This window comes from Poecilia reticulata, chromosome 14 (genome assembly GCF_904066995.2).
Source record: "Poecilia reticulata chromosome 14, P_reticulata-male-v2, whole genome shotgun sequence".
In the NCBI taxonomy this organism is placed as follows: domain Eukaryota; kingdom Metazoa; phylum Chordata; class Actinopteri; order Cyprinodontiformes; family Poeciliidae; genus Poecilia; species Poecilia reticulata.
In genome coordinates, this window is record NC_088843.1 from 12760297 (window position 1) to 12781015 (window position 20719).

The following is a 20719-nucleotide window of genomic DNA, read 5'->3' on the forward strand; positions in this document are numbered from 1 at the left end:
TTGTACATTTTGTATTCTCCCGTTCCTTCAAATAACGTCGTGGTCAAGTCTAAAAACCAACATATGCCTCGTCTGCAGGTGGTCACAGCTGGACCCCCTGTCTTACCATTTCTGAATCCATTTCACAAAGAATATTACAGAGATCTGAGCTTGCTACGCGATATTTCCCATTCTGTCTCATCAGTGGCAGGAATGATGTCTGGCATGGCAAACAGAGTAAGTGTAAGCTCCCTAAATAAAGCATGAAATTGACAGGATGCCTGTCTAAGTGAGGAAAGCACAGAGCCAGCAGCCCCCCAAAGACGCACGCAGGTACAGCTGCTCACCTCCAGGCGTCACGCCTCCCATTTGGACTTCCATTAAAGCGCCCGGCGCTCTGAGTCAACACTTTTAATGCAGAAAATGACTTTATTTTCCATTATAAAGGTCCATATTTAAAAAAATCGGCCAACACAAAGAGCTGCTCGGCTTTTCCACCTCTCCACAGAGGAATTTGCATACATTGGGCCTCTTAAAGACACAAAATTATTTTTTTTTTTACCAATTTCAGAGGCTTGGCCATGGTTGTGTTCAAGTGTGAGATAAAAAAAAGTCTGAGCAATTTCCTTCGCCACGAGTCTGCTTTCAAAACCTTGTTGGGAAAACTCGACACGTAGCACATTTACACCCTGCAGATGATTTGGTGACTGACGTGTATACTGATGAAGATTTATGTCTCTAGATTCAAATGTGAGCGTAGATTCAAATGTGAGCGTACGGCTACGTGTGCATCTCATTGTGCAAAACAGAAATTAGGTGCAAGACACATTTCAGGAGACTCACCGGGGAACTGGTAGCTGTAGCTGGGTGCAAATCCAGTGTATCCGCGGCCATACGTTGCCACGATGTTAGGGTAACCTTTGTTGAGGAGAAAGATGGGGGAAAAAAAAAAGTTAAGAAAAGAGCTAAACGTTACCAAATAATTACAAAAAACACTTTGTTATAGTGTGTGTTGACATGAGAAGATAAGTACAATAAATAATACATTGCACAGAGTGTTACAAAAAGTGCCATATTTCATCTATTTCCAGATGCTGGATTGAACGGCGTTCAATGAGAAATTCAGAACATTCTTTTAAAATCTAATTCTGCTTTAAAGTTCTCGACAGCTTGACCTGCCTGGAGAGTTTTTTGGTCTTCATGATGGTTGGTTCATGATGATTTTGGTCTTTTGATTCACTAATTGTGTCAAACGATCTTTTGAAACTTTCACAGAACAGATTTATACCGAGATCAGATTACACACAGGGGATCTGTATTTAGTAATTAGGTGTTTTCTAAAGGTCATTAGTTTAATCTGAGTTTATTAATGGGCTTGAAAGTAAAGGGGGTGAATAAAACCAATCAGATTTTTATAACTTTTTCTTCCATTTTAAAGTTGTTATTTTATCACATAAACTCCCAATAAAGAACTCTGAGAATGACATGACGAAAACGTAGAAAAGTAGAAGAACGAATACTTTAGCAAGACACTCATCCAGTATAACGCAAACAATTTATAGTGTTAGAGAATCCGAGTTAGACGGAGCCCTCAAATTCATTTAACTCTGCAAAAGAAGTTTTCTTATCACCCTTCAACAACAACAACATGCCTGAAATAACAGAGCCTCACATTTGGGACTGTCACACCTCTTGAATACAAAGTCTAGAGTCGTTTCCCTTGTTCGAAAAATAGCAATAAGCAAGGAGAGATTTATTTGTGTGCTTTAAACCTAATAAAGCCTTGTTGACTGAAAAGCATTCTCTGTAAGCAGAGTTTAACAACAAGCAGCTCCCTCAATCACTGGTTGTCTTTCACAACTGCGTCAGCCTCTAATCACGATCATGCTGCTTTTGTTGCTTCGGTTGAAGTCTCGGGGCTGCTGTCAGAGATCTCAGTGATTCATTTAGTCGGTAAAATTTTACAAGGATAGCTATAAAACTGGAGCCTACCCTTCTCTTTCAAGAGAGGAAAATATGATCATTTCAAATCCAACCATTACGAACTGCTTAAATTCAACACAATCTGTCAAAAATGCACCCGTTAAGTCGACAACCTTCAGAACAGGTTGAGATGTTTTTCTGCTTATGCATTCTCGTCTTCATACATGTTTTTTTTTTTTGGTTTACATCTTTATAGAGGCTGGTAATTGGGAGCTGGCGTCAGATTCGCTACGGTTTGAAACCAATGTACAAATACGACTACCCTTTTCTTTTTTAAATGGCAAGTTCATTTCCAGTCTTTTGTTAACCACAAGCACTCAGGCATTTTTATAGCACCATGTAATAACATTTTATAGCAGGCTCCTGGAAATGATGACACCCATTTATGTTCTATCTTCACCATTGCAGAAAGGTTCATTTTTAAATATGGATAGATTTTTTTTAGACATAAAAGCACCTAAAAGCATAACATTTAGATATAATTTAGTTTTATTGGTTGAGTCAATGTTGTGCCATTAATTAAAATGAAATTACACAATGTTTTTTTCCCCCCCGGCAGATCTGATATAAATGTTAGCGGGGTCACTAGCGCCTTATTTTATGTTCATAAGCCAATCTGTTCAGAGAAACATCGAATGAGAGCATCTGGCTTTGGCAAAAACAACTTAATGGATTCTTTTTAAACACTTTTTTTATTTTTAGAACAGACTAGACACAGCTGGGGATGCAATGATCATAAAGTCAAAGCTTTTTGTCAAATAATGCCAGATAACCTCTCCTACCAAATCATAACCGGCGTTCAGACCTTTTCACAGTGATGCTAGTAATACCGTTGTCGTAAAAACAAAAAGAAAACATATATGTTTTCTTTTTCAATATTTTACTTTTTTTATTCTATCCTGAAGTATAAACCTCATGAGGTCATTTTTACTTAGCAAAAAAAAAAAAAAAAAAAAGGCAATATAGAAAGTGTGTTTGAAGTGCATGAAAAGCAAAGTGTGTCCATGCTGCTTTCTTTACAGGCGTTAAGAAGGAATGTCAGAGTCAGGTGCAACTAATAAAATGCTTGATTAAATCAAAGGTTTAATTGATCATTAGTAAGTGTGACCACCTCTGAAAAAGTAGGAATTTTTTTTTACTGTCCACTGGTCTGTAGCATTCAGGTGTGTGTCTGCAGAAGGCCATCAAGAAAAAAAAAAGCAGCAATGATCTTGAAATTCACGACTGGTCCAGTTCATCAATGAGTTTTAATGGTTTTAAATGTGGTTTTAAAGAACAACTATTTTGTTTCTGTTTTTCTGTTTTTGAAAACAACAATTTTAAAAGTAAAAAATGCAACAACAACAAAAAAAGGATGGATAAATTTTCTTCAACAGGATTTTGATATCTGTGGATTGAAAAAATGATCAATTAAAAACAAGATGGAAACTGTCTTTTGGATCTAAAAGATATCACTGGTGCTTTTAGTTTTTGCCTGTTGTGGAAGTGAAGAAAACACTGATTCAAAACCTTTATTTGTTTTATATCTACATGTACAAATTTTAGTTGGCTTGATGGAAACGAGGCAGAGGACATTCTGAGTTAACTCTGAGTTGCTGGTATTTTTACTTTACGTAGGTATTTTTTTATACCATGTGTAATGATTACAATGCAAATCCCACTACAATTACAATCAAGGTAGACTGACAAATGTTCACCGATTAAAGTGAAATCTGGAGGAAACTTTAAATGACACACAAAAATTCTAAGCGTTTCATATTCGCTAAAACACACCCAATATGTGAATGCATAATTTAACTAAAATCTGTTCTGAGTGAAAGCGTCACCAATTCGAAAACGTATGATTTGTTTGGTCAGACTCGGATAGTGAGCATAAAACCTTTAAAATGTTGACAAATGTGACTTGACTGTGTTGTCTGTAAACCAAAGTCTCTGATGAGAAATCCCTGGGCATCCCAACGAGGACAAAAGAGGAACTGGTGTCATTAGAAATATTTAAGAGCAGCAGATGCATTGTTCATCTGCTGTCATGATTCTTATTACGACCACAGACCAACCAGTTAATTAGCTGGACAGTTTTCAGACAGAAGCAGCTGTGGGCAACATATTGGGAGAGGATGTGAGGGAGCAGCCATCGGATACAAGAAAAACAAGAAATGTGAGAGGAGTGAAGGGGTGAGTTAGTGAGCCAGCGGGAAAGTCGCAGAGGATGGGAGCATCATCAAGGGTAATATGAACATAATTAACCCCTCTGATTATGAAATGTGTGTTAGTCTTTATTTGTTTTCCTAAAGTCATTACCGCTACCGATGATTTTTTCTGTACTAAACTACTGGGAAAGGTGCAGTACTTAAAGGTGCAGTATGTAACTTTTATATATATAAGGAAGAAATGCGTCGCTCCCGACCAAAAACAACCAATCACAGCCAGAAGGAGGGTCTCATCGCTGTCATGCAACACCATGTACTTGCTGCTAAATGTGCTAATGGCGGAAAAATAACTTACTGAAAAGTCGAAAATAGCAGTTTAATCATTATAGATGTTTACTTGAAAACAACTATGATGATCATTGCTGCTAAAAAAAACTCATTCGCTACAGCAGCATTATTGTACATTTTTACTGAAGCAACCTTGAAAGAGCTTTAAAACCTGTCTTTAACTTCCACTCGGCTTTTTACAGACCAAACAGCAACCAGTCCAAATGTAGAACCACTGAGTTGAATTGAATCATTGAGAGAAAAATAACACTTCCAGCTGTAAACCAGAAAATGCTGCCCAGACTTGTTTTTACCAATGTTTATCTTTTTTGTTCCATAATTATCCTAAAAGGGAACAATTGGACAATGACAACAATGAATTAATTAGGTGCCAAACTCAAAGTAGTACTGGGTATACGTCCAAAGTAGATTATCACTAGAGGGGGTATTGTTAGTAACAAATCAAAAAATGCTCAAATGACTGAACTGTCTGTATGAGGGATATCTTGCAGTGATTATATTTGCTAAAATGATTATCATAGATGTCAGATTGAACACAAAAGGTGTTTTAGTTTTACCCTGTTACAAAAGTAGCTCCAGATCCACTAAATCTTTTTAATCCACTTTTTAGACTTATGTTGTCACAAATGCTCCTTTACAACTAAAGTGTTCTACTTTTCAATCCCAATCAGGGTCTATTTGTTGTTCTCCTTGTGCCTGCAGTGATTCTCGCACCATCCAAAAATATGAATGTTAGGTTAATTAGTCACTCTCCAGGTGTGCAACCTCTCAGCAATTAACCACTGTAGATACACAGCAGCCCCCCCAAAAAAGATGGATGACTGGATGCATGGACGGCTTCACTGATGATTTAATGCTAAATCGAAAAGTCTCTAGTTTCTCATCGGTTTGAAAAATACCAAACAAATGTGTTAAACATAAAAAGTCATGTCTATTTATTGTTTAGAGAAGCATTGTGAAATCAGCTAGTGACTGGGGTGGGTAATTTTCAGCTTGAAGCTACAATATGTAACTTTTACCAAAAATATGTATTTGATAAAGCTGCCACTATCTTGTGACAGTATAGTATGAGACAGATATGTGAAAATAGTTGCCACCTACAAAAATGCCCCACTCCAAATCAGAAAGAACCAATCAGAGCCAGGGGGAGGGTCTTAGTGCTGTCAATCATGCTCAGTTTAATGTGTCAAGTCCACAATGATTTTGTGTTCGTTTTAAAATATTAATATTTATATTAGTAAAACCCTTTTTTATACAAACTTTTCTCCCACACAAGAGGTAAATAATAAATATTAGAAAAATACTATTGAACTGTCTAACTAACACATGTTATTTATAGAGCATTTATTAGATCCCTAATGTTCTAGAAGTCTGCCCAGGGGTATGAGATGCACACCTAGGAGCACATTTCTGCAGCATAAAGGTGTCCATAAATGCATGAAAAATATATTTAGCATGTCTGGGCATTTTTCTGCGTGTATGCAGGATATGTGAACGTTTGAGTGCGAGCATGTGTGTAGGCTCTGTTCTGTATGCTTCGTGGGCTGTGCCAGCTGGAATCAGAAAGGTTGACCTTGGTCATAAATATCTAATCAGTGTTTGCTGTCCATGAAAAAGTTCAATTTATTCCTGACCCAATGGGAAAATGCCTCAGCCAGAGCCTCTCTTGCAGACAAAACGAAATTCAACTCTGAGAGGCGGTGAGGGGAACCTTAACCTGGTTTGGATGAAGTAGGACAGAGGCATCGCCTGAGAAAAAAAATATAAATAAGAAAAAAAAAAAAAAAAAACAGTTCTCATCATCTGCTGATGAGAAGTCATCACCAGGAAGTTACAGATGGATAGCTCTCACAAAAAAAAAACAAAACAAAAAAAAAAAAAACCCTCATTGTTTGTTTGGTCTGAAAAGAACCGCGATATGGTACAATGAAAAGCCATCACAGCCAGCAAAGTATTGGATATTATGTGTTTGATACTGTCTTACTGTTGAACTGAATAAGTGCCTGACTGAAATTGTTGGCTCAAATACCACTGTGCTCTTGATTCTACCCTATTTCAACATCTTGTGAAATGAAAAAAAGACAAAAATAATAATAATAAGAAGAAGCATAGATTACAAGAAGTAAAAGCAGAATTTGAAGCCATATGGATGCAGTGTAGAGAGGTTTTGAGGTACATTGAATGCATGCTGAAAGTGCCTGCATGTGTAAAATAGCAGAAAGGCAGCCGGGAAGAAATCGTAAAAGAAAGAAAAGGCAGGGGATAACTTGTTGTTTCACTTAATGAAGCTTGCTGCTGTGCCTGGCCTTGTGGCGGCCTCTTAGTGCTCTTATTTGCCTTATTAATATGCATGCTAATGTACCTATTTTATGGCCCAACAGTTCTGATTCACTTTAAAATCAATTATCCATCTGGTACACCCATACCTCGCGCAGGCTCAAATGTGTATTAATTTCAGCAAACATACATCGGCACAACACAATAAAGATAAATGCCTCGATTAGAGGCAGTAAACAAAGGAGCTGGGGATGGCTTTAATGAGATTTGGCACAAAAGGAGCTTACACTTTCTTAAATAATGAGCCTAGGGTCCCTTTTTCCAAATGCAAATTATATAAAGGAATGTTTCGCTGTCCTTGTTCCAATTTCATTTAGATAAGAGTGTCTCCAAACAAGTTGGCTGTTAATATTCTCACATGAGCACATCACTGCCTTTCTGCCTGGCATCTCCCAGCGGAGGGGGAAGAGTGCTCTCTGCGGCGCAGACACTTTAGTCTGTAATAAGTTCTGAAAAGTTCACTGTGCTTGTTAAATACTTCGACCAGATGAGATGGAGCCGAAAACGGCTCTGGCGGAATCGACAGACGCACTCGGCTGGACTCGTCAACTGTTTTACCACCAACAACTGTATAATCACTTTCAAGGAAAGGTCAGGCCCGCGGTTGCCGTGACAATTTAAGTAACTTTATGCAGACAAATGACGAGATCAATGCATAGGCGGAGAGTTGATGGAATTAATTTACTGCCTTTGAGAGCACAGCTACTGATGTTTTAAGTTGCTGCAGAACAAGGAGAGGATGTGTCTTTTTTTCAGTAAACCTTTAAAACTACTTGATCACTGAAATAATTATTCTAAAGTTTATTTTATGATTTGTGCATTAACTTAAATCTTAAATTAGTTCTCATCAACAGCTGTGTTTTACATTAATGTTTTGCATGTGTACTTTAAATGCATCTTCAAAAGGTACAGATATGAAATGGCATGATATTCATCTCTGTGATGAACATGTACAAACATAATCTGCATGTAACTTGGTGCGTATTTCCATAGAATTACATGTTGGGTTCCCTTTGCAAAAAAATGAGGAGAAATAGCTTAGATTTTATTGAAACATAAAGTTTGACAAAACAAGAGCTAATCAGTATTTTAGACTAACCAAATGAAATTGTCACCTCGATCAATACTGTAACAGGTTATGAAAATAAATGTAGATATGGGTTAGCCATGCATGACAGTTTTCCCCCCTACCTGTATTTAAAGATATTTACATGGATCCTTATTTTTAAAAAAACAACTAAACTACATTTTAAATCTGTCTAATATGTGGCAGTAGCTAGAATTGGCAAAAAAAAAAAATGCAGGAGCGCTAGCTTTCAATGCATCTGCTTCATCAGGTGGGGAGGAACCGTTTGGAGGGCAATCATTTGCTTTTTATGGAAAAAAAGACTTTAAGTGATGGCAAATCCATTTGGTTTAGCCACACAATCAAATTATACGCATATGGAATGTGAACGACAAATAGATAGCCAGGTAGATAACTAGACAGACAGACAGATAGATAGCCAGATAGACGGGAGGTGAGTACGGGGGCAGGGAGGCAGAGAGTGCATCGGTGTTAAATAAAAAGGGACACAGGCATGGGCTGGATGGTAATGAAGAGGGGTGGGTCGGCAGCTGAGGTCCCTGTAGATGAGATCTCTCTCTGACATGTGTGTCCCCTTCATTACCCATTAAGGGGGGCACAGTGATGAATCCTTAATATGACATTACACCAATTTTCCTCTTCATTTAGTCTGCTAATGTGCTGGTCTGCTCCTATATGCCCAGGGGCTGCCTGTACCAGACTCAACCCGAAATAGACCACAGTGGCCACTGGTGGCACACCTTGAAGCAGCCTAATTAGGGGCAGCAACCACCTAATAGAGCTTTTTAGATGGGGGTAGTTTACTTAGTTTGTTTTACAATAGGTAGAACCTGATGCTTGAATGAGATGCGAGTCATTTGCATTCTATTACGTTCTAACAACGATGTATTCAATACATTTTACTGGGACTTTATGGGATAGACCAATAAAAAAGTATGATGCAAAGAAAATAACTCATGGTCTCAGTTTATAAAAAAAACAATGGCGAGTATTCTTACTCAATACCTCTTTACTCTGATAACTCTAAATAAAATCCAGTGTATCCGACTGCCTCCAGAATTCAATAAGTACATTTTCAGTCCCTTTGAGGTTCAAAACTTCTGAGGCAGCTAAGATTACGCAACAATTACAAGTAGTTACATAATTAAAATGCTACACAAGTAATTATTAAAAACAGTTACAATTTAAAGAATTAATCTCTAGTGCTCTCAGTATGGACTTAAAAGTGCTGAGTGAAATAAGTCCAGTTAATTTAGTCTTTTTGCAACATGCTCCATGTAGATGAAGCTGAGTGAATGGTGTTTTTGAGCAGAGAAGAACTGATTGAGGTTGATGTGTAGATGGCTGGAGCTAAATGTGAAAACCTGCAAAATATTTGAGACTAGGGTAGAGGGTTCATCCTCCAGCAGAAAAATGACCCTAAACATAGCAGAATTTACATGTGACAGAATGGCCAAGTCAAAGTCCAGACCTAAAGCCAGCTGAGGAACGGACACAAAATAACTCAAACTCAAATAAGTTTGAGTTATTTTGCAAATGTGAATGGGAAAAAGCATACTTCAAAAGTTTAACAGCTATAATTGCATCGTTTTCCTTCCACTTCACAATGACGCACTACCTTGACTTAGGCTTCCACATAAACATCTCCATGAAATACAATAAAGTTTGAGGTTGTGATGTGAGGGGGCATGTGAAACAGTTCAGGAAGTGTGTGATTTACTGAGTCCAACTCACTCAGCATGCCCATCCCCAGCATGAAGGCATCCATGGTGTAGGGCAGACCCCGGGCTCGCCCTCGCGTACCTGGCGGGAACATCACCTCCTTGGGCTGGGCCTTCTTACATTCTACCTATGTACACAGACAAACACACACACACACACAAAAAGACAAACCATTAGACTGTGTAGGTACACAAGAAGACAGATCTGACAGGGCTGTCTCAGCTCTTAAAGCTGGTTTCTGTCTGACTCACACACAGCTAGATGTTTTCCATGGGAGAGAGAGAGAGAGACAGGAAAAAACACGACTAAGTCAATCTGAGCTGCTCACATTTTAGAGGAAAGACTCCAAGGAAAACTTACAATCGCGCTCCTCCTGTATTAAAGCAAAGGTTATTGCTCCAGTGAGCATGTACCCGGAGCCTGGGGGAAATACAAGCTAAAGTCTTTTCAGAGTTTTGAGACATCAGAGCAGGAGAAGCTCCGTTTCTACCATCCTCTCAGTCGTAGACTTTTCTTTCTTAGAAGTTAAACATCATAATCACCAAAGAAGTAATAACTGCAACAATAGATGTAATTCAAGCAGCGCTTCACCCAGTAAAAAAAAGAAAAAAAAAGTTTTTTTGTCTGCATTCCTAGAGTTGAAGTCCCCAGTGTCCCACCGTCTCATTCCACCTGCAGCACTCATCTCTTCCCTGCATTTATTCCTCTCACTCTGCCTCTCACACATATACAGGTTTGCTCATTTTCCCATCTAGCAAGTCTGACATCCCCTCCTCCTACATAACACATATCAAATGAGGGATGTGACAGGGGCAGATGAGGGGAAGAAGAAAGATGAGAGTGCTATTTACCACGTATCCATCCTATCTGTAGGAATTACAGCAGCTGACGGCGTTGCCTCGGCCCCGTGTCTCTCGGTTGTTCTTTGGTAGGCTGAGTCCGTTCACCATCCTGCACAATCTATTTGCTCCACTGCCTGCTTGGCATCAGCCTGTCCATCTGTTTGTCTGTTTGCCTCCTGGCTCTCGCCCGCTTTCTCCCCACTGCCTCCACTTAAGCGGGGCTTTCTCGGCTGCCGCGATTCACATGTCATCCCGGCCTGCTGCACAAAGACAGGCTCCTGCACCGGTGCAGCTTGCGCATCAACTGAAGGTATAGCTCGGCACCCATATAAATAGGTCTGCAGCTCCTGACAGGCCGGTGGTGAACATTATTATTCACACACAGAGCGGCAGGCGCAACATGCTACCGCGAGTTGCCAAACTGAAGAAATACTTCATGCCTTGAGAGGTTTTCCGTGCCGAATCGATAGAGTAACAAGCGCCGTACACTACATCCAGCCGAGAACAAGACATGTAAAAGGAGAGCGCTAATGAAAAAGGTTTCCATCACAGAGGGGGAAGTTGCTGTGTTGCAAAGCTGTGATTTGTTGCTGTTAGCGGGCCCCTTTTATTTGAAGCAGACCGACTAAAGTACACAGTTCCCTCAGCCACTTTGTAGCTGTCACAGCCACTCTGGCCTCCACATTCGCCTGGTGCGCTTTGACATTGTGCTGAAGAGAACTCAGGCGCTCCCTATCGTCAAGAGAATGACCCCCGGCATGGAAGCGGGAGCCGGCTGCTGGATGAACGAGCGTGTTGGAAATCTCAGCGCGCTGCTGGGATTTTCATATGTTCACATGGCTGGGTGACAAATATGGTCGAGTTCCGCCCACGCCGCAGACGCACTGCTGTCTGATCAGCCGTCCTCCTGTAACCCCTGCCACTTCCAGCGAGTTGGACGCTCAGGTGGCCTGCTGGGAGTTAAGACAGAGCCCCGCGTGTGAGTCATGCCTACATGCTCTCAGATACGAGTCTTTGATATTCAGAGCGAGGGCTCCTTGTCATGGATTTAAAAAAAAAAAAAGCAGTCAGAAGCCAGGATCTGTGGTGGTGTGAGCGCGTGGGTGTTCACCTGCATCACAGACAGAGAAGTGTGTGTGAGGGAGGCAGGCAGGAGCTTTCAAGAGTCAGCTAAGTTAAAGGAAAAAAAAAGGGGGGGGAGGAGGAGGAAAAAAAAGGTAGAGGACACGAAGACAATTCAGCGCATGTCAATGAAAAGCTACAAAAGGCTCAGCAACTGTGAGGGCGAAGATTCAAATTTTGCCAAGTGGAAAGTTTTAGTGGCTGAACCTTGAGCAGCTTAAGAATACCGAGTGTACAGGTGTTGGCTTAAAATATTTCCAAGAATTATGGCTTGTTGAACTCTCAAGGACTCTGGGATTTTTATTTTTTTTTTCCAAGTCGTCGCAATAATGTGTTGCGAAAAGCGCCGAATCTGAACCCACAATACAAACATCAAGGTGGCATTGTGCAGCGTGTTTGCCCTGTTGGGAAAGCAGACACCCCATTAACCTGCCTTGACTTTCTAAAAATTTAGCAAAGGCAAAGAGTCTGGGAGCTGCAGGAGCCTCAAAACACACAGGTACAGATTTAAACCTTTCAGCCGTGCAGCTTTCACAAGTTCCAGCTATCTCAACCTAAGTGCTTCTAGCATAAACCAAAAGGGTGCTTTCTGTGCTGCACTGATATACAGCAGTAAAGCTAAAACAAATCTTTTCATTAAGGTATATCAGCCACTTCCTTTGACTGCCTGCATGCAGGGGAAAAGCCTCCTAAAGGTAAGGCGTTTATTGGAGCAGATGTGTTGGTTAGACTTCGCTACATATAATTCAACTGGAGGCTTTAAATGATGTCTGAACAACTTGCAACACAGTTTAACCAGGGTATAAAATAATCCAAGCTGGCATCAGGCCCACAACCAGTGTGTGGTATAAGGGGACAGATGTTGACATATAGGAGTCAAAGGGGTGCCCTGCTTGCAAAATCTTGCATGATATTTAAAGCATTTAGTAATACACATACCAGAAGAGTCAAAGAATGTCTTATGATTACTCTAAAAATTATATATTTAAAATATGGATGAAGAAATCTGATTTGCAGTATCAAGCCTAACATTTTGGAGAACATGTCCCTTGCAAATTGATTTTTATTTAATCAGAATTAGAGATGTGCAGTTTAGCAGTGTCGAGGATTTAGATCATTTAAGTTTTCAAAACTGCTAAAACTTTCCATTTATACCGTTCTCATGGCTTAAAGTCCTAAAGATCTGAAAAGAGAAAACCAGAGAGTGACTCCTCCTAAGTTTACTGTCATATCTGGACTAAAACCAGATAATGAGGCAGGAAAGTGCATAAAAAATAGGGAAATGTTTAGATATTAATGTCTGATCTAATTTTTTTTACACATACAAGATAAAGTAATTCACATAAGGGTACACACCAAAAATTAACTCTTCTACAAAAACGTGTTTTCTTAATAAAAATCTTAATCTTAATAGTAAGTTTTAGAAGTCTTTGTTTTAAATAGTTTCAATGAAATGTTAGTTATAGCCATACACTAATCTGACATCTATTTATATTACTTGAATTTTCTATGTTAAATATTCATTTGTGTAAATAAATGTTAACTTAGTTTTTGTAAGATGCTTTCATTTTTTTCACAAGTTTTGATACATAAATACATATTTGTAAATGTACATGTTTCCTAAAATATCTTCTGATTTCTTGTTTTTAAAATAGTTGTAATTTAAGCTAACATTACTACTAGCTAACAGATACAAGCGTGGCCTAAAAAGCATGAAGGAATTATACAACTCTTTTTTTTTTTTTTCAGTCCGTTTCTTTTGTTCTGCAACAAAAAGAAAAACATAATTTAAACCTTTATTTTCAATATGTAACATCATTTTCCCAGGAATCAAAGCAGTTGTTACATCACTGTTTTAAATAAAAACCATTAGATCGCATTATATAAACACTATGTTATCCTGAGTAGTGGTATTTTTCCTTCATATTGTCGTACTGTGAGAATCTCATACATATGTGGTTCTCCGAAAGTTGGTTTTCTATATTAAACATTCAAGCTCTACGCCGAAATTACTACACACCCCAACAGGATTGCTTTATCATAAATGTAATAAAAGCCCACTGCTGAAGAAATAAACAACCCTCCTTTGTTTTGACTGTACGAAAACTACGACATAGTGGAGAAGCATGCCAGTTATGACCTTTTCAATGCATCCCCCATCTATATTAACCTTGTAGGTAGAACGGAGAGGTGTGGGCGGGATGGACTGGCAGTGACTGTCCTTCAGGGACCAGCGGTGTGGGTGTGGAGTGCATCTGCGTGTGTGTGTGTGTGTGTATGTGTGTGTTGAGGAGGAGGCGTACAGCTGCTATTAGCTTCACCAGTGAATGAATTCCATCAGTCGACTGGCAGACTGGAGAAAAGGAAACGGTGTGATTCATTTACTCCCAGCTGAACAGTCAAAACACACAGAGTGCATAGTTAAGGACTGTCACAGCACTGACTGGCCAATGTCAGGCCTGGTGAGGGTGAGATTACAGCTTAAAAAAATAAAGTTTCAAACATTGTCTAACACTTTGGCTTTTCAAACAAAAAAAAAAAAAAGGAAAACTAAAAACAATTTGCAACAACTGACTTTAAACCTGAAAAATCAATGTTTTTTGACAAGATTTAAGACGCACACCGAAAGCCAGTGTGCTTCAATAGATCCTCTGGTCAGCAGACTCCTTGTTCTTTATGAAGACTTTAACCATGGTCAGTAAAAAAAACAAACAAACAGCAAAAACAGGACAATTGAGGGATCCCAGATGTATGATGACGATGACAAGTTTTAGAAAAAGCCAAACGACGCCATCAATGGCGAACAATCTCAGACGAACCATTATGGTGACCATCTCCCTGCATGGTTACGGCATATAAAAGGTAAAGGATATGGGGTCATTTTCAGGCCATGTGCGCCCCGTGGTGTTTGCTCTCCCCCTCTTTCCACGTTCTTATATTGCAAAATAATATTGTCGACATCCACACTAAGAAGCACATTCAGAAGTAGCACCATGATCATCAGGTTGATGTCAAATGGCCTCCATCACTTCCTCAATCAGCAGATTTGAACATCTCGGCGCTTTTATGGCACATCCTGGTGAGCGGAGTGCAAAGTGGATTTCCACTTCCTTCATCCCTCAAAGCTTTCCTTCTTCAATGAAGGGTAAACATCCAATTACTTACAGTCCAGGACTTGTAAGGCAGCGCTGCATGAGGGACTTAAACTACTCCGAAGGGTGGTCCTTTTCCCTTATTAGGCACTTGATGTTCAAAGAATGTGAGCAACTGACACTCTTGAAAAATATATATATTTTAAAAAAACCCAGAGACCTGAATGTTTCTGTGCAGAGCTCTCCTTTACCACATTCACAACATGCTCAGTTTACAGCTGCTAGGACAGGATGTCCGACCCTTATTTTTAGTATAGTCATTCACAACTTCAAATGTTAACAGTCGTTCTTTGTTCAGCTACGACGTTTGCAGTCCTAGCAATTCACAAACACTGCTCATATTAATTAAGTACTTTGTTGATTCCATAGATTAGAAATCTTTTATACAATGGACACGTGTATAGTAATATATTCTTCATTTTTATCAAAAAAAATTAAAGATTTGATGTTATTAGATAAGCAAATGTATGTTTCTAACCACATTTAACTTAGCTGGCGAAGTTAGCCAGCTAACTTGGAGTCAAACATAAGTTAGCTGATCCTGAAAATGTATCCAACATCTCCAGTTAAGTGATGAAAGTTGTCAGATCCAGGGTTAGAGGAAAAAGCAATCCAAACAGAACAACCTCTAAAACCAAGAACTATAAACCCGTCAGTGTGTCGAGCTTCATTTATTGCAACAGCCTTGTTTTGTTGCTCTGTTAGCATCACTGCGGTTTGATGTACTGATGTAAGTGCCAACATTTAGTCAGTACAAGTCAATAAAAAGTCACACTATTAAGTCAGTCATTTGTGGTGCGTTTTCTTTTTCCGTTGAGAACGCAAGAAAAGCACACCCAACTTCAGGGTTTTGATGTATACAGAATGTGGTCTTGTCTCGGTTCTAAAACAATTTAAATCTAACCTTAACACACTGTCGCACTGAACATGTCATTTTTAATTACACAAAGATGAAGCCACAATAGGAAGGCTTAAGAAAAACAAAGTCACCTCCACCAAAAAAAAACTCAGCGACATAACCATCAGATTTTAGGAGACTGCTTCTTTTTCTTTCTGTAAAAAGAAGCACAGGCCAATTCATTTGTTAAAATTGTTTTAATGATCTAACTATAAACGCTACTGCAAATGCAGAAAGTTGTATCATAGCTGACTTTACCTGATCAGACAGGCTGGTTAATTGGTCTTTGATAATTATGATGGTGATTATAATCTCTAAGGTTTTGTGTGTCATGTTTTGCAATGCTCAGTGCATTCAGAATCGAGTCCCCTCCATATTTTTGACTACAGGCTTTTGAGTTCAATATACAAACGCGGAGAGTGATTTAGCAGACGGCATTATTATTCTTTTGAAATTCATGATCACCAATTAGTCTCGTTCTGATTTTCTATTGGGCACAATAATCATATAGTGGAAAAGGTGATATTGTGACAGCCCAACTGGAGAAACACCTTCCCCCAGGCGATAAAAAAGAAATGCCGATCATAAAAGCTGCCAGCACAGGTGGTGATGCAGTGTAGGTGGACTTTTTTTTTTTTTTTAAATAAAGACACTGAGATAAGGAGCAGAAATCAGAACCAAAAAACTTACTAGTCCTGTACAGGTGTTCAGTTTTTCTCAAGCAAATATAGCAAAGCCTGGGCTTTTTGAACTACTGTCACTCCTGTACGGATGAACTAACAACAGTTTTAAAGAACTAAACTGTATACCCGGTGTAAATAGATCTGTTAAGAAGGAAAGGCTTGAGATGTGTGTGGATACGGTATAGTTTCACACTTTATTTGTTTTAATTGCAATATACAGCTCTGGAAAAGAAATTAAGAAGCTACTGCAAATTTCTCCAAGAAGCAGGATCTTTTAGGTGAGCACCTGAACCAGACAGCATGAGAAAAGCAGATGAAGAAAATGCCAAAATCAGGAATGTATAAGTTAAAAATATTATATTGCTTAAAGATGAAGATTATCTTATTGTCTTTGTATTTTTGAGTAAATCCATCAATCCATCCTCTAACTGTATTACTCTGATTAATTAACTTTTATCTCAGCTTGTTTTAAATGCAGATGCAGATAATAGTCTCTTTTTGTTATGTACCTTTTTATGACTAAATATCTCAACTTTATTAGGATTTTGTAAGAAATCCTCCTTGGATTTTTGTTTACCTGGAGTATATTGGTTTTGTATCATCAATGAAGCAATTAAGTTTTCTCAATTCTTCATTTCAACGCATTTATGTACATTTGCAACCCCATTTTTAATTTATTTACTCATTATTGGGGGGTTTTTTCTTCTTTTTTGTGTGTAGGTACGTTTTGTATTATTATTATTGTGTATGAAAAGTACTCTGTAAATTCTAACAAATTTTGACAAGTTAAAAAATTTTTAATTGCAGACTATAGAGCAGTCAGTAAGATTTCAGTGCTTTTGAGTTTCAAAAACTAAAAGAAAAGAATCCCTGTTGGTTACTCATCTTTGAGCTGTGACACGACTTTTTTGAGATTACAACTTTTGTAGTTCAGCCTATTGTTTCCAGGAAGAATTTAATTTAAAGATGACATCATTGGTAAACAATTTTTGACATGACCTCTTTGGTTATTTATATTAAAAAATACAGACACCTGATGTGTTCACTGTTGTGAAACAGCATACATACTCCTAGAAGCACTTATCCAGAGATGCTCTGACTACTTGGCAGGTATGCTGTTGCAAACATCTTTAAGAACTTGTCACAGTTCTTGTGTGGATTTAGGCGGTCCCAGCTGCTCCAGTCTCTCCATGTAATCCCAGACTGGCTCCATGATACCAATAGAAAGCCTGTGTGAGGGCCAAACCATCTGTTGCACGACTGCTTGAGTTTCTAGCCACTTGAGCGGATTTTTTATGTGATCAAAGCTGTTTGGCTTGGGTCAATCGGCACAATAGATTTTGGGAAAACAGATATGCCCCATATGGGTGGGAATTATAAAAAATAAAACAAAACAAAAAAGCAAGAGAATTGTTTGGCATGTCTAACTTATAACTAAGAAAGAGAAATAAACATGTACAGTTTGTTGTTTTACTGTAAAAATATTAGAATTTGCTTAAAATGTTTAGGAACATCGCGTTTAATAACAATGTAGAAGCACAAAGGCTCAGGCTTATCATAAACTAGAAGATGTGGACGCATGAGTATCACTGTTGACTGTAAAGCAAGTAGACATCGACATTGCCTGAGCGGGTGAAAGAGCCACCTGCTCCAAAACTGGAACAATCAAATTTAACTGAAATCTACAGTTTTTGTGGTCAGAAGACACAAAAATATGGATTTTTTTAAATGAGAAAACAATATCTGGTCATGGTGAGGCACACTGTAACACCTGCCAATCCTGGTGGTAGCAGCATCATGCTGGTGGTCTCAACGCTGGATTAGTGAATAGTGAGAACTTTCTTACTCTTCTCTTCATTAATCAACATCAACCTAGTCAGTTGTTCCAATCGGTCCATGATCTCAAACACACCAAAACCGGTTTTGGAGTGGATAAATGAGCCAACCTCAACGTTTTGAAGACATGGCAACTTCACCTCATCCTTACTGAAACTTGATGGACTATGCTTCAAAATATTTTGATGAGTTCTATTGTTTCTGTTAAATGTATTTCTGTCGCGGAATATACGTTTTTGAACACCATCACATTATAACATGATAATGTAATGCGTAGACGTGCTAATTTCATCCAGATTGTGTTGTTAGGCTTCACTGACAACAAAACTCAACAGTAGGAAGAGGTTACCAACCTACAGAAACAATAAACCTAGCATGTGTATGTAATATAATCATCACATGTATACAAGATTATCATCACAGTTGTACACTATATAATCATATTTGTACAATATAACTATCAAGTTATAAAGTGATAGTGTTCAAAAACGTATCTTCTTCCATATGCTTCTGTAGATAAGAGAAGTGGAGAAAAATGTGTGATATGGCAAGACTTGCTGAATGACATTTATCCAAACATCAGTAGTATGAATATCTTACCTCGAGTGGATTCCAGAAAATCCCATAAAACACACTTATAAAACTGTTTTTTTAAAGCTAAGCAAAATACATTGCCGTCGTATGATATAAAATCATTCAAACTTGATAAAATGATTCAGGTAAATCACAAACAGACCCAAATTAATGGCCGTTTATATGTTTATGAAAACCTCTCGACTAAACCTCTGTGTTTTAATGGTTGTTTGTTAATGTTCCAAGCTTCATTAGAGCTTCTGCTAAGAATTTCAGAACATTTTATGTCCAAACAATGAAGAGTTTTGAATAAATGTCTGTTTTCCTTAGTATTAAATCAGATGAGATAGACCATTAGAGCCTATTTGACGTCATTCGTACTGTAATTGTGCAATTTGTCACAGAAGCATTTTAAAATACTGAAAACCCTACCTAGAAATGGTTTTAGTGGTGATTTGCTGTCTTTGAAAGTTTAAAATAACAAAATAAAAATGATCTTGAATGGTTAGACTAAAAAACCAACCTGAGTCCATTTTAATGACCCACCACTTGCTCATCAGAGCCAAAACTTGATTATAATTATGCAGCATTATTAAGAACTAGCTGCACTTTCACAACAACCGGCTGTAGAGTGATTAAGGAACTTGTTTCCTCAAGAAAACAGAATTTACAACTTTCCCTCAGCTGTCAAAGAGACTTCGTTCCCTATGGTATCATATAGACGTTCACATATGTGGAGGTGTGATGAAAAAGCTTTGAAAATATTTGAAAACCGTCATCCCGTCCTCTATCTATTGATTTTTACTCCAAAATATTTACTAGTTTTAACACAAGGATGGTGGCTGCAGAAGCTGGAGGATGTTTTAACAATGACAGAGCCCCAGGGGAGATAATCAATAGTTTTATCACATCCTACATATGCTAAAGCGGGGCGGGCAGAGAAGCCAATGCGGCTGATGGGGGGTGTGAGTTATGAGATTCTTGCAAAGCTGCACCCTGTTTTTAATTATATATGAGACAGAATTCACAGTGACAGAGAAGACATGCCCCTGAGAACGAGGCCTGGGTGGCACATGAACACAGGGGGCTGACCAAGTCACTTACAGGTTCAGTCACTCACATCTGAGTGGGCCCTGACCCACTCCACCAACGGAGCTCTTGAGGGGAAGGACAACGAGAAGGTGGGCTGTCCTGTGCGTCCACAACCTTCCCAAGCGGGGTGGAATTTCTGTCGACATCAATTATTCACGAGACCATCTCAGATAACACTCATGGGCAGGATGGATGAGGTCTATTTCTGTATAGTACTTCATAAGGATGAAGACAGGGGACATTTTTTACTTTGTGCGCTTCAGTCAGTGAATAACCACTGCTCTATGACGAGGGGGGGAGAAAGAAAAAGGCTTTAAACACACAAATTCTTTTCCCTTTGCAGATGCTAGAAAATGTCAACACCTTGTAGAAGATCTGAGCATCACATTTATTCTCTGTATCCAAACACCTTTAATGTGCTGTAGGTGTTATCAGGAGGGGGACCCTACAAAGGCGACAAAAGCTTCAGAAAACTGACCCTGGTAATATCCCTTCACACAACACCAGCTCAATATATTCCCATATTTTCTGCTAAGTCTCCCTAGACTTTATCCTGACGGTTTAAAATATTTCTTTGTGTGCTGCTATTTATAAAGAACATAAAGGCTGTAAATAGCACTTCTGGAGCCAGGTGGAAGATGTGAAGCAGCAGATCACAGATGCAAGCAAAGACATTAGGTGATTGGTGAAAACTTACCCGATCCGTGTCTAATCTCTTCAGCGTGGATGTTATTACTGAGTGAAGAATACTAAAAGTTATTTTTTTTTGTATTTTGGAAGTGTTTCAAATTAAGTCAGAGGAGACAGTGATGGAAGTAGCTAGAAAATAAAGACAACCGTATTTTCTACGGCAATGATGATTACTCACTGCAGAAAGGCTGAACGCGTTTTACTATATCTTCCTACATTATAGTT

General features: G+C 38.7%; 1 protein-coding gene across 6 annotated transcripts in view; it reads right to left on the minus strand.

The window, feature by feature from the left end:
- Positions 1–20719, minus strand: part of msi2b (musashi RNA-binding protein 2b) — a 305034-nt gene that overhangs the window by 59395 nt on the left and 224920 nt on the right. For all 6 annotated transcript variants that reach the window (XM_081615802.1, XM_081615801.1, XM_081615800.1 and 3 more), the window contains exons 9-10: positions 9619–9733; positions 823–897 (exon numbers count right to left, since the gene is read on the minus strand). In XM_081615802.1, the coding sequence (XP_081471928.1) occupies positions 823–897; positions 9619–9733 (190 nt within the window). The remainder of the gene's footprint in view (positions 1–822; positions 898–9618; positions 9734–20719) is intronic.